We start from the raw sequence: 24,869 nt of genomic DNA on the forward strand, positions 1-24,869 counted from the left end.
ATGTAAGTTTGGGCACCAAAAAAAGTATGCAGTGCATTCTACGAATTCCCTGAAACATACTTTCTTACAGAAACCTCTCATAAGAAGGAAAATGCTGAATTTAATAAATGATGATGGTGCTGATGATGATGATGATGATGATGATGTATCTGTGGGTTACAAAATACAGAAATATGAAGTGCACTGCACTTGCATCATGTATTTTGCCTCTGCATTTTTCCATTTCTTTTAGGTGGTTTGCCCTATCATGTATGAATGAGGCCATAGGGATGTTGGTTGACTGTGAGGTAGAATACATAGAGATCCCACCCAGTTAAGTGCCTTCATTGCCTTGTGCAGACATTTAAAAGCAATCAAGTATTGCTGCAACAACATTGTTTATAGGTCACAAGTTTCTTTTGATTATTTGTCATTGTGTTTGAGTGTAATTACTTTATATTTTCTTGCCAACAACAATTACCTGCAACATTGATGGTTAAACAGAATAGTGTTTGACACTGGTACTCTCAAAATAAAACTTAAATATTGTTATGAGTTATAATCATATTTGATGTGCAAGTATGTTTCCTAGTGGGTGATCAAGGTTAAAGTGTGATGTAAACCATACAGAGTACTACACTAAATAATGGTCAAGATGTAGAATCTCATCTGATGCATAGTTTTTTCATTCATTTACATGCCTGTAGCTGAACAGACTCAGAAATAGAGTAATAGATTTTATTTTTTCATTGGGACATGATTTGTAGCTGAAAGATTATATTGAAAAACATGCACTTTTTCCCCTTTATATATAGACTCATACTTTTATGCTCAAGTTATATTTTTGTCATTGACTGTTTTCTCAACAATTCCTACATTGTCATTTGTGGGATATGTGCAATTCAAATATGATATCTTATTTAGTTTTCTTCCATTACTCCATTAGATAATATTTTTACTAGTAGTTTCATTATATCATCATGTGATTAGTTGAACACTGTGTGAAATGTACAAAGGCATTGTCAGTCAATTGGACATTAGTTCCTTTTTCTAACATCTTATTCTAAAATACATTTAATTGAACCTCATATACCGGTAGTTGGCTATGTTAACTTCAAAATGTGTAGGGAAAATGGAATTATTATGTGGCAAAAATAATGCAGCAGTGTAACATATACATCCAGATATTATATGAAACTGCAAATGATCATGCTACTTTCATGCACATCTAAATTTTGTATAGCATAGTCTATACCTGGTAGTACATGGCTCTCCTATGGTGGTGCCAACTCACAAACAAGTAATTATGGCCTTAATTAAAACCTTATGTCCGTTTATCAATTAATTGCCATATTAAAGACTATAGCTCCTCATTAATCATTCTTTCATCTATTACATGCCATAGCCGCACATAGGCATGTGATGGACCATTATTATTATTAGTTTCATCCCATGTTTTCTCACTGACTTGTAAACCTCTGATTATATATGATGGTGCTCTTTTTTCTTCTTTCTTTGTGTTTTCTGTGATTTTCCAAATGGTTTCTCTGTCTTCCATATACAGACCTCCATTTTTGTATTTGCATAATGTACACAAAATTCATTATGACAATGTGCCAAGTGGACTGATTGTGTCATATGGAAATCCTGTTAATAATAAGTGCTGGTATTTTCAGTGTTTTCAGAATTTTTGTTTTGATGATTAATACCACTAAGCCATTGAGTGTTTTTGTGACATGTGCATATTCCATTCGTAGAGGGGATAACTATGTATATGACAGGTTAATATGGTTATGTGTACTGCTGAGAAATCAATCAATTATCTCCCGTGGATGAAGTGTATCAGGAGTCAGGCCTTCAGGGTAGAATTACAAACAAATGCAAATTGCAAACTTACTTTGCATTTTCAATCCAGATTTGCAATTCTTCATTTGATATCCCTCCGTACATGCTCGTGTAGTCACAGTAGCTTGAGATATACCAGGCTGTTTACTAATATCAGACTCTTGGGCTGTTCATGGGGTCTCATCAGAGGGGCGTAGATCCTTACTTCATACCTATTATTCAGGGGGGGGGGGATGAATGAATAGATCATCCCCATGACCAATAGGTATTAAGTAAGGATCTACGCCACTGGCCTGGGTAGCTAATTCTATTGATATGAAGCGTGAATTTAGGACATGTGTTACAGAATTTGAAAGCAAGAATGTGATGTGTACATCTATCTTTTCCCACTTGTCTTAGCCCATACCAAAATAAGTTCCTGGCAAGCAAATTTAAGATTTTCTGAGCCAAATTAACTACTGTTCCTGGGCCATGTTTCATAAAACTTGTTATCAATAACAAGTTACAAAAACTGTTATAAGCTGCTGAAACCATGGCATTTGATTGGCTAAGAGCAAATTCTTCATAGAATATTAGCATTTGTTATTGATAACAAGTTTTATGGAACAGGGCCTTGGTATATATCATCTGCTGCAAGCCAGAAAGACATTTACTCCATTCTTATACAGAGAAAAATGTCCTTTTGCCTCTCAACATCTGTTCTCCAGTGGAAATTCTTGTACTCATTGTTCACTTCAAAATTATATATATATATATATATATATATATATATATATATATATATTTCTATTTCTTCATAATTCATTTTTTTAAATACATTTTTCATTTTGTATGTATTTATGTATTTATTTATTATTGTTATTATTATTTTCATTGGGGGAGGGGGGTGATTTGCATGGTTGTACAAAGTTATAATACAGAAATGACCATGTGTAACCCTTCATCATTATTAACTGCTGTTGATATCATTTTATCCCGAAAAAGTGGAGTGCCATTTTGTCAATAACAGCTGAGTTATTAATCAGCTTGTGTCTCGCTAATCACTGCATTTTGCAGGATTTCTAATCATCATTAAATTCCTCTGTTTTTAGCATGTGCAGCATATGCCCATATCTACTCACTAAAAAATAACTTCTCTAGATCTATGTCCACTATGTTAATGTTAGGGTTTGTTGATAACTTTTCATTCAGCTTGCAATCATGACAACTTTAGTTTGGGGAATGTGTTTCCATTAGTTTAAGAGCTAAGTTCTTAGTTCGTAGAAAGTGATCATTAAAGGCCATGACTTCAGGTTTTATGCATTATGTTGGTGATCTTCATTCATTTTCTTGTCGATCATCGCATTTGATTAGTCATTTGTATGATTCCTGTAAGGTATTGTTTTATCAAAAGATGGAACACTAAATGTACAACTTCAAGACTACAATAGGTGCCTTTTTTTATCTGCTTCAGTTCATTCATCATGTTATTTACTGCCTTTCTATCTAGTATCTTGTGCTGTTCTGAAAATGTTCTCATGATTTTTTTGTATCCATCAGTTTTGGAGTCTAGTTCAAAATATTTCTGTCATCAAGCTGCTGCTCCCAGTACTGTATGTAAAGAAGAGATTTGTGTAAGAATAAACATGCATACAATGACACTGTCTGTATGCTTAATGCCTTATAGGTTTTGAATTCTATTAAAAGTACTCATTTACTTTTTTCCACAATTATCCTCTTATTATGCAACTGTTGTTTGTTAAAAGTCTTTGCATAGTTATGCTATGTAGATCATGAGGAAGATCTTGAGAGAGTGTAGACTAGAGTATTCCATATTCTTGTTAGGATACATTTTCCAGGTTCTAGGCTAGTCATTCAGATATTACTTCATTTATTTTCTATGTTTGTGTATAGGCTCACCAGAGATGGTTATGTGGAGTGTGTATACGCTTCATAGATTTATACAGCCGTGCAGATAGTCATCATAGATGGGAATGGATGGAATAGGTTTAGATGAGAGGCAGGAATAAAAGAAGAGAGAGAGAGAGAAAAAGAGTAGGATAAGAGATGGGTCAAGAAATAGAGAAGGGCGTAGATCAAAAGAGAGTTGGACTGGAGACGGAATAGGGGAGAGCCATGAGAGAGTGAAAGAATGAGGAAAGCTGAAAATTAAGAGAGATAGAGAGTTGAAGAGGTAGAGATGGTGGGAAAACCAAGATAAGATCAGACAGATAGACAGGGGGGAGAGAGGGAGAGGAAGAAAGGAGAAGAATATGAGGAAAGAGAGAAAAGGAGTAGAAGATATATATATATATATATATATATATATATATATATATATATATATATATATGTATATATATTTTTTTTTTTTGATTTTTTTTTTTGGTTTTTCTGTTGCAAAAATGAAAAGAAAAAGTGCAAACATGGGGTATCAAAAACCAAATAACATTTAAAAAAAAATTAAATCACTTCTTTTATAATTCATCCTCCTTTGATTATATAGGCCGACATCTTTTCAGGTCATACACCAATACCAGTGTAATACCAGTCATCTTTAATGAGAAAATCAGTCTATTTATAGCAGCCCACCTCTGAATATCTTGCAGACAATAGAGCCCTTTCATATCAGAGACGGGTTTCAGATCTACCCTGACCTCAAACAGAAGCTCATGTGTCATCAAGGTACATTGATACACTAGTGAACTGAAGTAATCAATACAAACATATGTAGCTCTCATAGGCATAGTCAGGGGGGGGGGGGGGGTGGAGGGGCCATGACCATCCCCCCCTATTTTTTCATCTGCTACAAAAAGTGTGGGTCAAGATTTTAACCCTGCTCCAGGTGTTTTGGAGGGACTATGATTTTGTGTCTCTAGTCTACCCCCCCCCCCCCATCAATCATTTAACAATTCTGGCTATACACTAATACTATATAGAGTAGTCAAGCTTGAATCCATCTAGTCTCAGACTGGGTCTATGTTGTGCTTGCTTTTCTGACTATAGGTAGATGTGTGTCTTTTTTTTAGAATACAATTTTGTAGAGCTCATAGAAGATTTAAAAGTGAAAAGAGAGGAACAGCTATTTTTTTCAGGTCATTTTCAAAATGACAACAACTGAATATCTAACGAAAAAAGTGTCACGACTGTAACATCAAACTCATTTTTCAGATGAATAAACAAAACTTGGCGACATATTTTATTAACAAAACATTGTTCAATTCATTGTACTGTTGCAAAATGTACCTTGTTGAATACAATTACTCCCATTTCTCATTGTAAATATGTTTAACGAGCCCGGTATTCAGAAGGGCCATTCCTGTGGTTCTGTGTACAATGTCCTTTATAGAGAATGTGTAAACATTTATACAGGAGGCAAATTTAGAGTTTACTGTTTGCAGGTCGAGGATGGTGACCTTTAGAGTAGAAGTTTTGTTGAAAAGGGGTTCTCAATGGAGGGGTCAAATATAGCCAGATACATATAATGCATTGACTTAATTTGTATGAAGAACGATGATGAGTGTGGGAACTGAACTGTATATGCAAGAAAATTTCAAATATGAAACCTTGCAAATGAATAAAGATGTCCCGTTTTCACAGTAAGAAACTATCATGCTTTGTACAAATTCATTGTTGTATTAATTCAATCACTCAAGAAGTATATATTTTTGCTTTTCCAGTATAGTCCATATATTAAAATCTCCCATTTTACTTTTTATTTTGAACCCCCTCCCTATCAGTCCAACCTGACCCTTTCTATCCCTCTCTCTCTATTTCTCTCACTCCACAATCATTCTCTTTCTCTTTTAGTTCTAACCTTTCTTTGACCTATCTTTGACCTTATTCTCTTCTTTATAAGTTCCCAAAAACCATTGTTAGAAGTGTGTAAGCTGCTTGTCACTTCATAGGTTTCAGGGTTCAGGAATAGACCAGTTTATCCCAGAAAATTGTGTTCTTTAGACACAATAAGTGATTACCTGTCGGATGTGCTTCCATGCACTCACTGTAAGGCTGAATCTATCCTCTTAATCTGATCTAAAGTATATTCATGTAAATGCAATCAATCTCTTTACAACAATCGTTATCTCTGTGACATGCATGGGTTTCTATCAGAATAATGAAGTGTATTTGAAGTACATGAATACATTCCCAGGCATACTGCCCTTACCCTGCACCATATGCTTTAATAGTATACAGCCAGTCTATGTCCCTATTAATCAACTTGAGTCTACATCATGTACATGAATATAGTAGGCTTGTAAACAACACTTGCAACCATTCATCATCATAATATATTCACCAGACAGCATAAAGCACGAGGATATACCCCCCCCCCCCCCTTCCACCAAGTTTCAATCGATTTAATAAATGTCTGTTCATTGCTGCACATAAATCTCTGTCATCTCCATCTCTCTCCCTCCCCCCTTCTCTCTCTCCCTCCCCTCCCCCGCTCCCTCTCTCATCTTCCCTTCTACTTCTATCTCACATGCACGTGGTAAACATCACCATTCATATTCTTCCAAAGGGCCACACCCATACCTGTGGCAAGCAAGCTAGATTGATCTCGACACCATTCACTTTCACATTCACAATTCTAAGAGATGAATGAAAGTGATACTGAATGGGCGTTGGTCTTAAAAATGCTTTGGTAGCTAGCCAACGGTCACACCTACCTACCGATATCACATTTGTTTGCGTCAGTGATAAAGGTTAGTAAGTCAAAGTACCCTAGCTGCAATGGTTGTATAGTTGGACAACACATGCTCCTTCTACAATTGCTCCATGGTTAATTTCCTACACAAATCACATTTTCAACTACAAACCTGGGCCCCAACAATATACATAATGCTAACCCTAACCCTAAAACTAACCTAAAACCAAAATATAAACCCCAGCCCTAGGCTATGGTAATCATATCCATAAAGTATTATTGATGAAATGAAACGTACAGTATACCGGTATGTTGCCGAAGTATATGTTGGATCACTAGATGCATAATTTTGACTAGAAAAGTCTTCTGTTTAGGTTTATTTTAGTACAGAAAGAAGCAAATGATTAGTAAATGCCTTTAAATGAATGTGAGGTGAAAATTAACACTAGATACTTTAAACACTATTTTTAGATACCTAAATAAATATAACCAATGGACACAAAACATGACACAACTCTGGATATCAAATTAGGTTACATTGTATAATGGCATTGTTTTATAATGATTCAGATACAGCTGTGAGTAAAGATGAACTACAGAGAATAATAATTTTGTTTACACATGTAGATCAGACGAGCCAAAAAAGGAAAAGCAAGGAAACGGTACATTGATCCAACACCAAAATAATAACATATCTTTAAAAAAATTAATGAAAACCATAATCATAATCATAATAATGGTTTAAAAAGCAAACAAAATATTATATTACATTTATTATGAAACTAAGATGTGAAGCAGACAGAAGCAGTGTTAACTTAATGAATTGATGATAATAATATCAAAGCAAATATACTACAGACAGTGATGTAATAGTTTTGCATTAGTGACAAAATCACAATTGTGATAGCTGATCTATACAGGTAATGCATGACCTCAAAATTTCCATACTGGTGTACAGTAAGACACATAAATCTATTCTCTATCTATTCATTTCTTTATATTTTTGTTAAATCAATCATCCTTTTCTTGAATGACACAATAATTAAGTACTTTTGTTGTCAACAATACGACATTAACTCAATGTAAGGTACGCCCTCATTTTTTTTTTTAACAGTTCTACAGATTCCATTTGGTTTTATAGTACTTATCACCTTAGTACAGTTTAAAAGTACTGGATATTGGAAAGGTTTTACTGAATGCCTCTTATATAATTACATGTCAAGATCTATCTTTTAGAAGAATGTAAATTTCAACTCTTCAAAGCAGCATATGTTGAAGCCATAAGAAAAGGGTCTATGCCACAAAATAATACAGATGGACACTTACCGGTAGCTTAATGAGAACTAAATAACAACAGTAAGTCTCACATGAATTTTGTAAAGAACATAGGCTACATGTACATGTAAAATTGTGATGTGCCTTTTGAGACTAATATTTTATGCCAACAAAAATGAATAATTCCACTTTATAACTCTAAGCTGTACCGTGTGAACAGTACTAAGTTACTGTAGGACCATGAGGTATTTAGCAACTTAAGGCTAACATAATTTGAAAAGGAAGGAAAATAAAAAAGAAATTGTGCACTACTATATAATAGGCCTACCTAACTAAAAATGAAATCATATAGTCTCTGTACACATGAATATCATCAAAAACTAAATGTTAACATTAATTAACATTAATTTTGTGAAGAACAACAAAAATGAGATAATCCCACATATATTTTTAAGGGAAAAAAAATATCAGTGGATCAGAAAAATCTACATGATTTTCAAATTTCCACAATGTGTATAGACCAAGAGAATAGAAAAATAACACCATTTCATCACAAAAAAGCCAAATCATAGGCAAATACATATACATCATTTTCTTGTTAACTTTTAAAATCAAAGTGCAATATCTATTTACAAGATTAAATACCAAAAAAAGGCTTTACATGTAATGTACATAACCTAGACTGAATTCTGAGCTAACTGATATATCAATCTTTAAATATCACCTTCATAAAGTCATTCGTTCTCACTTTTCGGTGATGGTGGGAAAATTTAAAAAGGAAATATCTACCACAACCGCTTAAATTAGCATCAATCATTTTCAAAGAAATATCTTTTTACAGAGTAATAGTGAGTGATAAAATAAAGATCAGATAGTGCTATGTTTTAATTATAAACATATCATAAGTCATATCCTTGAATTGTGCTCCCAAATCATATTTAATTTTGTCTTATACCAATCCTGCATCTATCTAGATTAAAATACAGTAGAAATACCAATACAATCTACATTTCTTGTAAAACAAATTGATGAGTTGATTTACCATATTGTACCATTTTTTTACAAAGTCTTCCTTGTAGAAAAAAACTTGTCAACCATCCAACATTGCTTAACTTTGCTCTTTCTCAAATATGTAAGAAACAAAATGATCCATTGGTACAACTTAAAATAATACTTCAAGGCAATTAGCATTTATGTCTTGAACATCAAATAAACAATCAGTCAACTTGAGTCAAGTGATATATGTAATTTCCCCTAATAATCCACAATCAATTTGCCAATAGTATTTTGTGTAAACATAGCAAAGTATATTGATAAGTACATGCTAAAGGTCTACAGTATGACAATATGATCATCAAATACTGCAGAAATGAATGTTTGAACAGCATTTTAAAGGTTGGTTATTTGACTGAAGAGATCTTAATCAAACAAACAAAAATATAGGCGTGGTATACTGACGTGTAGCCCAAACTTCCAAGTCAAACTCTACATGCTGATACACGCATTCATATGTATTATTCTCTACGATGCATTAAAAGAATACAAACAGCCTTCATTTTTTGACAATTTTTACATTTTCCATAGCATTTGAACTTAACAAAAAGTAATCATTTGAAAACCCTTCCTTTTTCTCCACGAATATAATCGTCCCTGTATACATTTCCCAAACAGCTTTACATGTATGTGATACATGTACAATGTAGACGTTTTTCTTACTCTGTAATACATATATATATATATATATAGTTTATGTTTATTACACCTCATGATGGCTAGTGCATGTAGATACAGTACAAGCTCTGTGTATATGACTGGTTTAAGTAGGGATGCTTTATAGACAAATAGGCTTGTATCAAGGAAATATGGAATACATGACAAACACAAAATGAAGCATGAGAAAATGTAATGATCTGATTTTCATCAATTTCAATGAATAATACAATATATGCATAATACAGAGATCAAGGCAGCCGCCTTATCAAAATGCATGGAGAATGATGTACACCTGCATAACATTATATAATGAAATATATCATTGACAAATGATGACCACTTTAAGTTGAAATTTATAACTCTGGAGAGAAACTCTGGAGAGAAACTCTGGTTATTTTCATTCAATATGTTTACACGTCAGAAGTACTTCAAGAATTACAGATTGGCTTCCCCTCTCGATTTGGCACTGTTATTTCTCTGATTATCAAAACGCGGGTACATGAAAGTGGTTCCCAATGAAAAAGCACTCGCGGTAAAAACAAAATCCCTTTGATGACGACTCATTTACATTTTAAATGACTAGTTCAATCAAAATAACAGAATACACAAAAATGTACAAGTACATCACTGTCTTTGGTTTTGCATCTAAATATTATAGCTCTTGTGGCAGGTATTGTGTTCGAAGTCTGAGAATTGCATAAAGGTTTATAGCATTGTGACAATTTTAAGTCAAATTATGGAACAAGGCCACAATATTTATCTCAATTCATCTACAGTACATGTACATGTATGTCTAAAAATCTATTAAGGGTTTGAAAGGCAATTGTTTAAGTCATTTCCAGTTTTCAAATATCTTAAATTGTTATCATGTGTACTGTTATCATAATACATGAAGCTAACTATCATATATGATGGATGGATGGATGGATGAAGTTGAAATATAAAGGTTACAAGTTAGATTAGGATAAAAGCAAATAATATAATGAAAAGTTTACATCTTAGAAGCTATCCTATTGGTATACTGCCATGAAAAACAGAATACCAAAACTGTTGTAATTTTCTGTTAAGTGTTTGGTTAGAATAGTATCTTAAATCTTGGTGCCTACAAATAATCTAATTGATTTTTCTCCCCTATCCTATACTAAATCAAAACATATATACTTGATAAGTTGATATTATATATCATGTACATTATCATGTCAAAATTGCAATTCAATGTTTCGATTGGTAAACGGTAGGTGTTACATTCAATCCATTAATCCATATCCCACAGTTCCCACGCAAATACATTCAAGTCATATACCACAATTTCAAGACATAATTTACAACGGAACATAAATGCATATTTCATATTATACATGCACATGTTTTTCAAATTTCAGAACCATTGATTTTAGTCAAAAGAACTCTATTTTTCGTTGACATGCTGCCATCAAGCACAGTAGCGGACCTGTCCATTTGAACCATTTGGAGATGGCTATTTTTCACTGAAACTGAATTTCCAAATGAGTTTAATCCTGAGTTTTGGGCTTAGTTTAGTTTTACAAGATGACTAATCATGACATTAAGAATATACACATTTCAACTGAATCAAATAACAAAAAAAGGCTACTATTTTGAATACCTGTAAAGTTGCCTTAAACTAGATAATCATACCAATAGGTAATTTATTTAAAGGCCTAGGGGAATCAGTGACAATAATGATATTAGATTGTTGTGGATCGTAGCATTTTATCCACTACATGCTCATGGTGCTCCAATCTATATGAAATAGCCACTCACAATGGCAAATTACTACAACATAATGTAGAAAGGCATATTTTTTACAGTGTTGGTTCATGACTATAGCAATCTCATTCATGCCTACTTGGTGGATTTCATCTTTGTAATCATTCTCTCTTCCCCTCTTTTCTGTTTGTTGTTTTCGCCAATTTTTGTTGCAGCCACTTGACAATGTTATGATTTCATGACCACAAAGCGGTAAGTGTTGAAGACTTCCTTTTCATCGTACTTGATGATGTGGTAGACCGGTGTTTCCTTCCAGGCGTCTAGATACCTCTGAACAGCATCAAAACCATCCATTACTCCTTCAAACTGAATACAAATACAAACACACACAAAAAAGGTATGAGAGAGAGTCAGACCATCAAATCCACACAAAATTTGGGCCAAAATTGAAAAATCAAATTTTATTAACCTACCGTACTTATAGCTGAGAAGCCAAATATGTAGCACTTTGAACATACACTGTATCTAATACATCTGGATGTAGAGTAGCAAATGTAGAATAATGTCTGGTCAAATAACATCAATGCTAGACTAGGTTTCGAGTCTTCAAGCCCTTTAAACCTCTTGATTGAAAGTCAAGTGAATGTACTACTGTAAAGCCAGAAAATGTGGAACTTATATAGAATAGCCATTTTTCTTTATGTTACTTGTGGAACTGTGGTTTAATTGTTTCAGGGCATAAAGTTTCATGAAATCCTGGAGTCTTCTGGTCAAGCAAAATTAGTAAGCATTTCATGCATGTAAAAGTTTCTGGTTTATAGTACAGTCATACCTGCTTTAGTGACCACCTGTATAGAAAGACCACATTTTTTTGTTTTCCTTGATAATGGTTTATCATTGAAACATATACTAAAGGAACCTGCCTTCAAAGACCACTTTTTGTGTTTTCCTTGGCCGGTCCCTATAGACAGGTTCGACTGTACTACAGTACGACACGGCTTTCTCCATTACCTTGAAAAATTTGCATGCGACTTCAACACGATGGAGCTTTGGCAGGAGATCGCAGTCTGCTAGCGTGAAGTTATCACCTTCCAGGCAACGTCCAGGAGACAGTTCATCATCTTCAGAAGTATCCTTCAAGAAATCATCAAGCTTTTTGAGCTCTCCCCTTAATCTGTTGATTAGGACTTCCTTCTTGGATTTGTCCTGGTTCTTCATCAATCTGAAGGAGAAATATATATTTGAATAGTTTTAGAAATCATTTTCTATAATGCGTAGAATTATCAAAAAGATATACATGTAATAACATTTCAATAGAGGATTGAGGATTGCAAGGTTTCTGCAAGACAAATGATTTCAATGATTCAATCTATTAAAGAAATTCAGAATATTCTCATCTGGCTGGCAAACTTCCATATATTTATAAATAGGAAGCTACATGTACAAAATCTTCTTTACAAGTAAAAAGGAAATAGATAGCAAATTTCATTTCATCCTGTGATCTTGAGGCTTAAGGAGAACTGTGGTTCTGAAACAATTAACGAACACTTTGTGTGTACCTGTAATCAGGTAACCAAAGTAACCAAATAACGGTAGTGAACTTTCAACCTGGTCTCACTGATACAAACCGAGATGACCAAAAGGATTCTAGGACACCTACCCCTTGGACATCCATCCCCCGGATAACCACCCCCAGTCAACTATCCGCAGACAACTACCCCCAAAGACAACTACCCCCTACGACAACCATCCTCTAGGATAATTAACCCCGGACAACTATCCTAGGGGGTAGTTTTCTTGGGGTAGTTGACTGGGGGTGGTTATGCGGGGGGTGGTTGGGGGGGGGGGGGGGGGGGGGGGGGTTAAGGTCCTGGGGATAGGTGTCCGGATACGGACCAAAAGATACCTAGCAGAAAGAAGACAGAATGACCACCCCTGATACTCACGCTGAGAATTTACTGAAGATGTTTGAGCCGACCTTCTTAGCGGCTGGGTTGGCATTCTCCAGCTTGGGCTGGAATACAGACTCTAGGTAATGCTCTGCCTTGATGATATCATCGATGACCTTGCCAAGAGCGTTGTCTGTCTGAACGTTTGGATCCACTAGAACAGGAGGCGGTGTGTTTCCTAAGTACAGAAGAGATGGGTACTGTTAGGGTGTGTTCGCACTTACAATTTGAATTGGTAACAAAAACATGACTAAGTTTTCACTACACTTATAAACTCTTGATGACCTTGCCAAGATAGTCGTTTTTCTGAACATTTGGGTCCACTAGAACAGGGGCGGTGTGTTTCCTAAGTACAGAGGAGATGGGTACCGTAAGGGTGTGTTCGCACTTACAATATCCATTGGTATTATAAAATCATGAGTAAGTTTTACTACACGTATAAACTCTCATAAAGTTGCAAGGAAATATTGACTTAGAGTGAACTGGGAAGTAAAGAAGAAAATGTATTTCCTTTCATCACTTGGCAAGATGACATGGCATATACATGTAGGGAAGAAATAGTCAAACCAAATTATGTACATGTACATGTATACAGTGCAAAGATTAAGCAAAATCTGTAATCATAATTCATTCATCAAAATAACAAAGATGAGATACATATTCAAGAGTAAATGAAGGTCACTAGAGAAATTAGTTTGTTTGAGTTTGAAAGTGGAAAAGTAGGGAACTTTACAGAAAATGTGTGCAAGGTGCATGTACAGTTGGACCACAAAAGAGCTACATGTACGTGTGAAGATGCACTGTGATGTGTTCATTTAGAGGAGTATAAAAACATGTTTTGGATTCAAGCCAAATCAAATATAAAAGAATGTGACTGCTAAAGATAACATGAATGTATCAGTATGAAATCACCCATGCTCATCTATAATTTTGTGACACTTTACAGGTACAATCTTATTGTGAAACATAAATGTAAGGTATGTACATGTACAAGACCATGCAGAAAAGGAACATTTATATGCTGAATACTTTACATGTATTTGCAGTATACTTTAATCAACATTTCTTGTATTTAATGGTCTGTTAAGATTGGAAATGTGAAACATGAACTTTTTGACTAAAATTACTTTTGTTATCATTCTAGCAGTGCCTGACAAACATTTTCTTTTCTTTTCTTTGAGTTTGAATCAAACCAGGCATGAAAATCACTATCATTAATTTCAAGGCCCTGTGTGGTTTAATAGATGAAAGAATCTTTTTAGTACCGTAGTTCAACTGCATGCTAGTTGCTAATATGATGAGGATTAATACCTTAATACCTGGTTATGAAACCACTGCTCTAAATTTGAGCCATTGCATTTAAGGCTTCACAATCCCAGGGACCTTATCATGATTATTTGGCCATGGCGGGTCTGTTAAACTCATATGACCTTTGTTTCTCAGATACACTATGTAGATGCTTTCTACATGTATGTACATGTACGAATTAGCCTTTTCCAATTCAGAGAATGTAAACACACAAATGGCACACAAATGCACACACATGTACAGTAGGCCTACATTACATTTGAATAAGAACTCAAATCTTTTCCCAGATCCAAAGAAGAGTTAAATACTAAAGTACCCAGTACCAAAATGAAGGGAAAATTATTCTCCTGATCTGCTGAAAAAATATGAAAAGTACATGTAGGCCAACATGTACTTTTTATGTACAGGCCCCCACCCTATAGAGTACTTACCGAAAGCTGTGACGTCATAAAAATCTACTTTTAGAATTTCTCAATTTTTTCTTTATTTTCCGAAACAGCATAAAAAATAATGTCCAAATGTCGAAAAACCAATTGAATATGTTAAGTATTGGCTGAGATATGACCATCTGAATAAAAAGATTGCCTATGGGCACTCAGTGTTGTATGCTCTGGCTCCTAACTATTAGGAGCCAGAGCATTTAACACTGAGTTCCTATAGGACATATATTTATTTAGATGGTCATATCTCAGCCAATACTTAACATATTCAATTGGTTTTTCGACATTTGGACATAATTTTTGATGCTGTTTCGGAAAATGAAGAAAAAATTGAGAAATTCTAAAAATAGATTTGTTTTGATGACGTCACACTTCACCACTCTATTCACCACTCTATTCTCATGTACATGTACATGTACATGTATCTTGGTTACTCAATTTAAAGAAATAAGGTAAAGTGTAGATTGCAAGAGCTCTACAATTTGTTTGTTTTAATTCAAAATAGGTTTACAGTATGTTGTTTAAATATTAAACTCACCTAAGATTTTCTTGTATTCTGCTGGTAAGATTTCCTTATTTACTGTGCAGACTTGATATTTGATTTTCTTCAAGACAATGATCATAAACAGCCGCTGGCACAACGGACAATCTGCTATCTTGGAAGTTACTCCAGCCTGTTTCAATGACAAAAAGATAAATCAAAGTTAAAAGTACAAGTACATGTACACGTACATGTATGCAGTATTCATCACTTTGACGGGATTGGTGTTATATTGGTGATTAGCTTTAGCTTTTCTGGAAAATCAAGAAAATTCCTCTGGAAAATCAAGAAAATTCCTCAACATTTCAAGGAAAAGTATGAATGTGTGGTGGAGGGGATAATTGAAATGGAATAAAAGTTATATTTGTACAGAGAACAGGGGCCATGCTAGTTCTGTATCTTACTATCAAAGTCGAACTTATTTCATGCATGGCAAAACATTGACAGAGAGTTTGATTGAACAGTACTTATCTCCTTTTTTATATTTTGCTTTTAAAAAGTGAAGGAGTTAAGTCTTTTGAGGCTGGGGTCTAAAAGAGCCCTCCATCCATCCTCCTCCATAAAGCTTGATATGAAATGACATTAATTAACTTGTCTACAAACAAGCAGTGAGTGCAAAGAAATTTACAAAACCTGTGCATACAGTATCTTCTGGCATAGAGGAAATGGTTGTTGTTTGAATTCATCTGAAACCTAAATGTACTATACAGACTGTATTAAAATTAGGAATTAAACTGTAGTCTAAAAGTTCATTTGACAGAAACTAAATCAATTGTAATGACTGATGTTTGCAGGCAAAGATTAATACCTGACATATTTACAATGTATTTGACAATGGAAAATAAATACATGTACATGTACATGTAGACGTATTGTACATGTACATGTACATGGTGTGTCTAATTTATTTGATCTTGGTTTCAGTTGCCATATTGCTGGGCTGGCTCCCCATATAACTTTTATCTTTCATAGGGCCTGGTCGGAAGTACAAATATGTATAGCACACGCCCAATTGATTATGTCTTTTAAAAAAGTTTGTTCGAATAAGAACTGATGAGAAGGGGGCATTTCTGCCAGTTTACATTGTAGTTTGCTCCTGTGTGGGTGAAAGAACCACCTACTGTAGGAAACTAAGAAACACTGGTAGGCACATAAAGCCTACAACTAGTGAATGTCTCTTCTTGTATTGCATTATGAACATGTAATGCACAAATATACGCATACCGCATGTTTATCATAATACATGTAGTACATGTACCAAAATATGTAGATACAAATTAGTGACAAGAAGGCAGAAAATTCAGGATTAAATTGACTGAAATAGAATGTTTCTATAAAATGAAGAATAGTAGTATCAAAGGTGGGTCCAAAGTCCATCTCTTCTATTCATCAGAAACATTATTTGAATTGAATGGATTCTACTCCCTCCAGCTCAATCTGCCCACTGATCGCATGCAGCTATCATTCATAATAATATAATACATCAGAATTTAGACTGTGAATGCAACCTTTTACATTGCAGAGGGAGGGCTTTGTACATTCATTGTACGTCACAGCCCACCTGTAGTGGGTTGGGCTGAATCAGAGAGAGAGAGAGAGAGAGAGAGAGGGAGAGACAGAGTCAGAGAGAGTCAGAAAAAGAAGTTCATCACTGTGGAATGCAGAGTACAGTACCACGCAGTTCCGTTTCATTAACTTTTATCCATAAATGGGTATACAGAAAAGAAGTCACTGCCCACTCATAACACACAAGTTTTGAACTTTTTCAAGGACTGTTAAGGAGTACATATGTACATTGTACATTTGTACATGTAGGACATTGACATGATACAAATTATTTTCCTGCAATATATCTTAACATTTATGTAATAAATCAGGCAATAAGCCAGTTCGTAAATACAGTTGTAGCTTCGGAACGCATGACCCCAAAATATCCACAGATCTTTTACAAGATGGATACATGTACATGTACATGTACATCCCACTTGTGCATTTTGGAATAATCACTGTCAAAGTGATGGAGGTGCTTCATGAATACCTTTTGTTTGCCTCATGAGAAGAATACTTCCACCTGTGTATCAGATAAGTGTACTTGACTTTCAACCTGTCCACCTTTCATTCTTGGTCTTACAAAAAACAAAAAAAATATCAAATTTATAAGGGGTATGAAATTTAGTCGCTCATTGTACAAGTACAAGTAGAGGCCTACAGAGTACAGAATGAAGACGTGTTCAAGATTATAAAGGCCTTGGTTGTTCTGCATACCTGACCCCTTTTAGAACCTTCTTTTCTTTGAAGATAGGACAAACTTTCAATGTGTACAATAAGGATGCCACTTAAAAGATGAATGGAGCTTTGGGGGTGTGCCGTCAAACTTCACTGGTTCTTTTGTATTTCTGTGCATACTCATTCTTAGTTGGCAGAATAGTCTTAAACATGCAGACCTTTCTTGTGTATCAATAGAAAAAACTGTAAATTGTTCTTACATTGTACATGTATATCAGTATATATATGCTATAAATAAGAAACAAATTGTGTACATCATTACAAATACAAAAATGAAGTTCTGTTTTCTTTTAACCTACAATGTACATGTACAATGTACAGTGCATTTGGAATAAATCAAAACATCATTGTTCCAGGTCAATTTCAAGGAAAGTTGTATCACATTGTACAGAGTATACAAAGTATGTCCTTTCACATGTGCATGTACAGTACGTGCACTTTAAATGTATACTATTGTACATTGATTATCTAAAGGTGATATTCAGAAAAAGAAATATCTGGTCATTCTGGTGAAATGACAACTGCACATTGCCTATAATTTGCTTGAATTTTACAAAGATGTTAAAGTGTAAGCCAACAAAATGTACTTGTATAGTACATGTTTGTAGTATTATCATCAAGAAATGCTGAATGCGCACTCATTACACTGAAATAAAATGTACCAATAATTGGTTTTCAATAACAATAACAAAAAAACTAAAACTGTTAAAACCGTTAAAAACTTGCACTGTTGAGAACATGAGATGTACATACAGTGTGAACATGAAGGCCTACATGTACAGGGCCTACATGTACTTGTAGGCTTACGATTTGTGAAATAGAATTTTTTTTTCTATTATTTGGCCAGCTGGTTCACAAACATACATGTACATGTACAGTGTATTTGACTAAGGGCGTGTTTATGCTTCACTTTTGAAGGCAGAATGAGCGATTTGTAACGCTCGTCGTAAACGCTCATCGTAATCGCAGTTCCACGGTGTACTGTTCATGCTCACTTCTCAGGCTCCCCCAGTCAATTCTCCGTGTGGCCTTAATTGGTCTTCCAGCTGGATTCGCAAACCTTCACTGTGCATGCTACGTAGACCCACTAGAGGTCAGTGCGTTGACCCCATTTAAACGCGTTTACAAATTGTAAACGCATCTTTTTGTGAGTTTACGATCGGCGATAGTGATCGCCGTTTTTCGGTGATTCTACAAAAGTGAGCATGGACGCAACCGTGTTCTAAACTAACAGATGCCTGATTCTGGCTAGAAAAAGTGAAGCATAAACACGCCCTAAATGTACATCGTGATCAACATTGGCAGTGTCCTCATTATTTATGGAGGGTGCATCACTGTAAACAAACTACATCTGGTTCACTCCCTAGTCCTACCATGTAAACATTGCTAGCTACCACCACTGTCCATTTTTCACCCAGTCAAGTAATGAAAGGAGACATTTGTTATACTGTCTCTGATTAAAGGGTGAGCTTGGCGAATCAATGCCAGTCTAGACATGTGTTGCACAGAACTGAAATTACACACTTCTCCATCACTGTGTACAAACATAATGTACACCACATGTATGGCTACTGCATGCGTTGTGAGTGCATGGCCCATATGTTTTTAACAACAGTCTAAATTCTGGAATACAGCATCACATTTTTAGTTGTTCAGATGATATAGGTAACAAACTTTCAGAATATCAAAGAATAGTAATAAATTCAGAATACTGTAGATGTATTTTGAAAATTACATGTACTGTACAGTATGATATATTACTAAAAATTTGTATGGACATTTACATACATACCAGTATACATGTAGGGTTTACATGTACATGTAGTATCTTGCTACACTGTATAATTATGTACCAGATTTACAAAATAATGTAAACTGAAATAATTACAAATGTGTTTCTTACATTTTGTAAGTACAAATACAATGTTCATACATCATGTACATGTATGCCTACAAGTCATGTGTTAAGCCACAAACCTGTACAGTCAAATTAATAAGCTTACAGTTGTAAATTGTCAATGAATTCTTACACTCATTGGCCACACGATTTAATCACGATAACGGTTGACTCGTTTATCTGCGCAACTTCAATCAATACTTTGGCATTCCCAGACAAACAATTGTTAGTTTGTTTTAAAAGCCCTTGAACATTATTGGTGTGAGCCCTCAAAAATCAATTGGTCAGATTTCATCGGTTTCACTACATAAAAAAGCAAAGCACGAACATTTTATTTACATGATAAATCATGTACGATGGTTTCCATCATTTTATTGGCCTATTGTGCCTATTGTTTTACATGTACATGTACACTGTAATTCCAAGATTGCACAAAATTTATTTTGATAATTTGCCTAGATACAGGGAGATGATCCCACTACAGTGCAGTTGTATGTCAATCCTTACTGCATATCGTTATACTGGTAAATGGATTTCTAAAAGTTGTCTTCATTTATAAAACGAAGAATAAGATAGTGAAAATATAGGGTAATGTTTGCTTGTTTAATAATAACATGAAAGTATATATCATACCAAACTAAAGTTTATAAGTCCTACATGTATGAGCTAAAGCAGGGGTTATTTGGAATACAGTGTACTCTACATGTACATGTACATAATGTACAGTAGCATTAATACAGTTTATACTTCAAACAATCTTTCAAATACTGATTTGAAATTTATTGTTAATTAGTTTTCGACAAATCTCTGTGTAGCCAGTATCAGGAATTAATCCACAACACCATAATAACATGGAGAAATCAATACAGCTGCAATACCACAACATTCGTTGTTATTCCCAGCAGCAAACGTCTTGAAATGTGTTACTACATGTACATGTACAGTGTATGTACATGTTCTGATTGGGTGTAAGAATTCAAAGCAGAGTCCAGCAGTACAACTTGTTGACTTCTAGGCATCATACTACTTTTTTGTTTGCATTAAAAAGAATTTACAAATACGTGTGCATATTAGAAGGGTGCAAACTCCACTCAAACTTAATGGACTTGAACTTTGTTTGTTTATCATGACTAGCACGACCATGGCCTCTCCCGTTTTCCATAAATTCCTCATTTATTTGGAAATGGAAATGGTCAGTGATATCTGGTATGTCAATAGAAACAGGATTTAATTGGTTTAATATTGTACCACTATTGCTAGGTGGGGACTATAGGTTTGATTTGGTTGAATTAACACTCAAGTACATGTACGCCCCTGCACAGTATCTGAAGGTACATATACATGGACAGTGGTTTGTGGTTTATCTTGTGATATATTTATTGAAAAGGAAAATCATTGAAGTAGAGATGGGGTGCAACGAGGCTACACAATTAAAATCAAACAAGTGTGTAGCATTTTAACTGTGGTCATGTTCTAAGAATAACAGAACTGAACTGACTGTACAACATGTCACTGGAACATGTACATGTATGATCAAGACGATTAGCCATTCTCACAACAGATAAGTTAATGGAGAAAAACAAATATTTCTTACTAACTGTGAAGATTGACTAAACACACAGATATTATGTAATGGGAGTGTCTGTCTCACTGTGCCTGGCACTGTACTTGTACATGCAATCGTTTGCACATGAATTGCACATAATATATCATGCACAGATCTCTCCAGAATGTCTAGCCTAGGGCTAAGTTCACTGTGGTACAATCAGCATTTACCCGATTCCGCCCTGACCTTTACCCAGTCTTAAGAGCAAAATGGGACACACGCCCACTTCCCTACTGTGCTGTAAATTGACATGCAATTCACAATGAAGGAGTACATGTACCTCACCAAGTGGCTCAATGGTGCATTATGATAATGTCCATGGTAACTAATGAGGAGGAATGTACATGTACATTGTAGAACCCTTAATTGCTTCACATATTTCAGCATTAATGGGGTGTTTATGACATTATTCTCTACTGAAATGTACATGTACATTGTAGTACCCTTAATTGCTTCACATATTTCACCACTAATGGGGTGTTCATGACATAATTCTCTACTGAAATGTTTACCTACGATGCATGTGTACGGTACATTTGTACATATACAGAGTATTTAGTAAGCTTATTGAAAAGTCTAGAAATTTTAAATTTTGCTTGTGTACTGCCTCCATTGCACAGTGTGTGGGTAGACTCAAACTGGGGAAATCATGAGCCCCATTTTCATTTATTTAAATAATTTGTGTTAAAGATAAACTTGAGTTCTGGTAAAAAAAAAAGAAAATGAATTCTCACAGAATCAAACGAAACTTACACTAAAAGTTCAAGATTACAAATAAATGTCATTTGCCAAAAAAAAGAAGACCCCTCCCTCCCCCTCCCAACATGATTTAGACTCCTACTGTCACTTACAGGGAAGGACGGTACATGAAGCAAAGGGCAGAGGCTAGATGAGAATAGACAACAAAATATATTCTTGACTTCCATCTACCCTCCCCCCCCCCTTTCTTAATAGGAAGGATGCGACCATACATTTACAAAAGTTCAATTTTTTTTTACATTGTACATGTACATGCGATGTGAAACTTGTGTGCATGTTTCACTTTCACACAAGTTTTCTTCATTTTCTATAAATAACATTTACAAAGATATGAAAATATTCAGTTATGGCCTTTTTATGTTAAAGAATTACAATCTGTACAGCAAGTATGAAATGCATTGAAAAGACATGTCATTGTAATACTGTACATGTACACATGCGCTTGGTATCCAGCACAACTAGTGCACACCGTGCACCACCCACCATCTGCCTCAAATAAATAAACATGTAATGTGCACATAACACAAACTGCAGTTGTTGTAAAACTGTTTGCTGTTTTACAATAACTGAAATGAATTTAAATCTCCAGAAGATATTCTCAAATTTGGGAGACCAATTTCTTTTATCTAATTTTGCTGCAAAGGGTCCATTACATGTACATGTACCTCGCCTCAAAATGAAAATGTGATAAACAGATTCCTCATGAAAAGTTATCTGTTTGACCATGACCATCTACTTTAAATATTCACTGTCTACTTTTGTTTCATAACTGTTTTGTTGTTGTTATGATCCACAGTCCATACAAAAGACATGGGTTCCAAACCTAAGAGAAGCTAAAATTTTGCTGGGAAAAACTGTCTTGTGTATTATATTGATGTTAGACTTGGTCATTGATGTTTGATTCTTTTCATCTTCTTTCTTTTCCCTTTAGTACATGTAGCTTTTTACAAAAAAATTGACCTCTTAGAAGAAAATAAGTAAATAAATAAAATGTAATCTAAATCTCATAGTTCATTGACCTTTTGACAGAAGTACTGAAAGTACTACACACTGAGGAGATCATATGGATGTGAATTTGACCTACAAGAGGAGAACAATCACACACTTCATAGCCACTCTGGAATCATCACCAGAAGCTGGTTGACAATCGCCACCACATAGTCAGGTGGCTTAGTAAAATTATTGTTACTTGCCGAATAAAAGCACCAGGCTTCCTTAGAACCTACTTAACGATATTAGGATACGAGCCCCAGCAAAATTTCAATTTGTAAGGGTGTGGGGCGGGAGCGTCTTTTTGGAGCCCCCAAATAATTTTATAACATTCATTTGTTGTGGTACAAATGCCACTTTTGGTACAGGGCTTCCTTATGACCTACTGAATGATGGTAGGGTAGGAGGCTAGGAGCCCCCGGCAGAAATATTCATATAGACCCCTATGTGTGATTGGGGGTCCCACTCCCATGGCGTCTGTACAACAAAAACTCAATGTTCCGTAATGACATTTTCCATCGGAGCTTTGACCCCACTTTGCATAATGTATGCAAGAGTTGCGTGGCAGGAAGGTTGAATAACAGTAGGGCGTTGGTCATTGACTGCTATCTAACGAGGCAGTGCGGACCACCCGATTCTAAAAATTCTGAAAGAATTTTTCCTTCTTAACAGATTCTTTAGGGGGAAACATAGCGGAGGTGTCCGCAGCCGTCCTAGATGAGCGGTTCTCCCTTAAGTGTTTGGAAAGTAACTTATATGTTTTCTTCAGCAGGTGGGTGAAAGCGCGATGGAAAATAATTTATTTTCGTTTGAACAGCGTGAATTAGAAAATAAACTAAGATTACAGTCGCTAACTTAACACACATGCGCACCTGCACCCCACCGTCGATACGGTATGCAATTAATTGTATTGTGCAGCAGTTTGCCGTGAATCCCGTGGGAAAGTGTACATTTTAAGTCTTTGTTTTTAGGAAAAAATACTCCAAACAAGATAACAAAATTGACACGAAACAGGTGAGGTAAGAAACATAACAACTTTTAAATCAAGACCATTATTTGAACAATTGATGAAGATGAAAGTTGAAATTTGATATCTTTTGGTAGGCTATCTCCACGCCGGAGTTACGGGTAAAAAATGGATACAAAAGTGCACTAGCGCCAAGTAAAGTTCTAGACTAGAAGGTCTAGGTCTACTTGTAGACTAATGACTTTTTATATTTGTAGATCTAAATCTATTTAAGACTGAATTAGCCTGAGGCTAAAGTAGATTTTCGTTAAGTGGCAGGGATCATGATTATGATTGGTTTAACTCCATTGCCTTGCCTTGCATTGCTTTGCTTTGGTTTGGTTGGCATTGCATTGCCAGCACAACTCAATTTACGTTAATGGAAGTCTACGGTACCTTGATGTAGAGAGTGATGGGCTGATCCCCCGAGTCTTCCTCTTGCTCAGCACCATCACCATTGGTATCGGGAGCTGCAGTTTCAGTTGTCTCAGGCTCAGCACCATCACCATCACCATTGCCATTGGCATCGCCAGCTGCAGTGTCACTCGTTTCTTCTTCTTGAACTTCGTTCGGCGCATCTTCCTCTTCGTATGTCGCATTTTCCTCTTCGTTCGTCACAATTTCCTCTTCATCCTCGATTTTCATATTGTCCAGCTGCTCAACGTTTTCTACCTCTTCTCCGTTCATTGTGGTTGATTATTCCGTTAGATTATCCAATAAAACAAGGTCGAAAATCGTTCAAAATCGCAGGTAGACGTCAGTGCAGTGCAGTGTCAGTGGGTCGGATATGTTGATTCAAAGCTGGATTTTCGTTTAATTAATCGTGTGTACGTACGTGTGTGCCCGCGCGCGCGCGCATGTGGGCATTATTAGCTTAGGCATAGACAATTCGACCCGACGACTTTCAACCAACAATT

General features: G+C 35.3%; 1 protein-coding gene across 1 annotated transcript; it reads right to left on the bottom strand.

Moving 5' to 3' along the window:
- Positions 1-7,954: 7,954 nt before the first annotated feature.
- On the bottom strand, positions 7,955-24,721 carry LOC115928084 (chloride intracellular channel protein 2-like). Its single transcript, XM_030994801.1, has 5 exons — positions 24,349-24,721; positions 15,406-15,541; positions 13,117-13,297; positions 12,182-12,392; positions 7,955-11,536 (listed from the first exon to the last, which is right to left on the bottom strand). The coding sequence occupies exons 1-5, from the start codon at positions 24,637-24,639 to the stop codon at positions 11,399-11,401; spliced, it is 957 nt and encodes a 318-aa protein (XP_030850661.1). The 5' UTR covers positions 24,640-24,721; the 3' UTR covers positions 7,955-11,398.
- Between the last annotated feature and the right edge of the window lie 148 nt (positions 24,722-24,869).

Source organism: Strongylocentrotus purpuratus, unplaced genomic scaffold, assembly GCF_000002235.5.
Source record: "Strongylocentrotus purpuratus isolate Spur 01 unplaced genomic scaffold, Spur_5.0 spur5_scaffold_21, whole genome shotgun sequence".
Classification (NCBI taxonomy): Eukaryota; Metazoa; Echinodermata; class Echinoidea; order Camarodonta; family Strongylocentrotidae; genus Strongylocentrotus; species Strongylocentrotus purpuratus.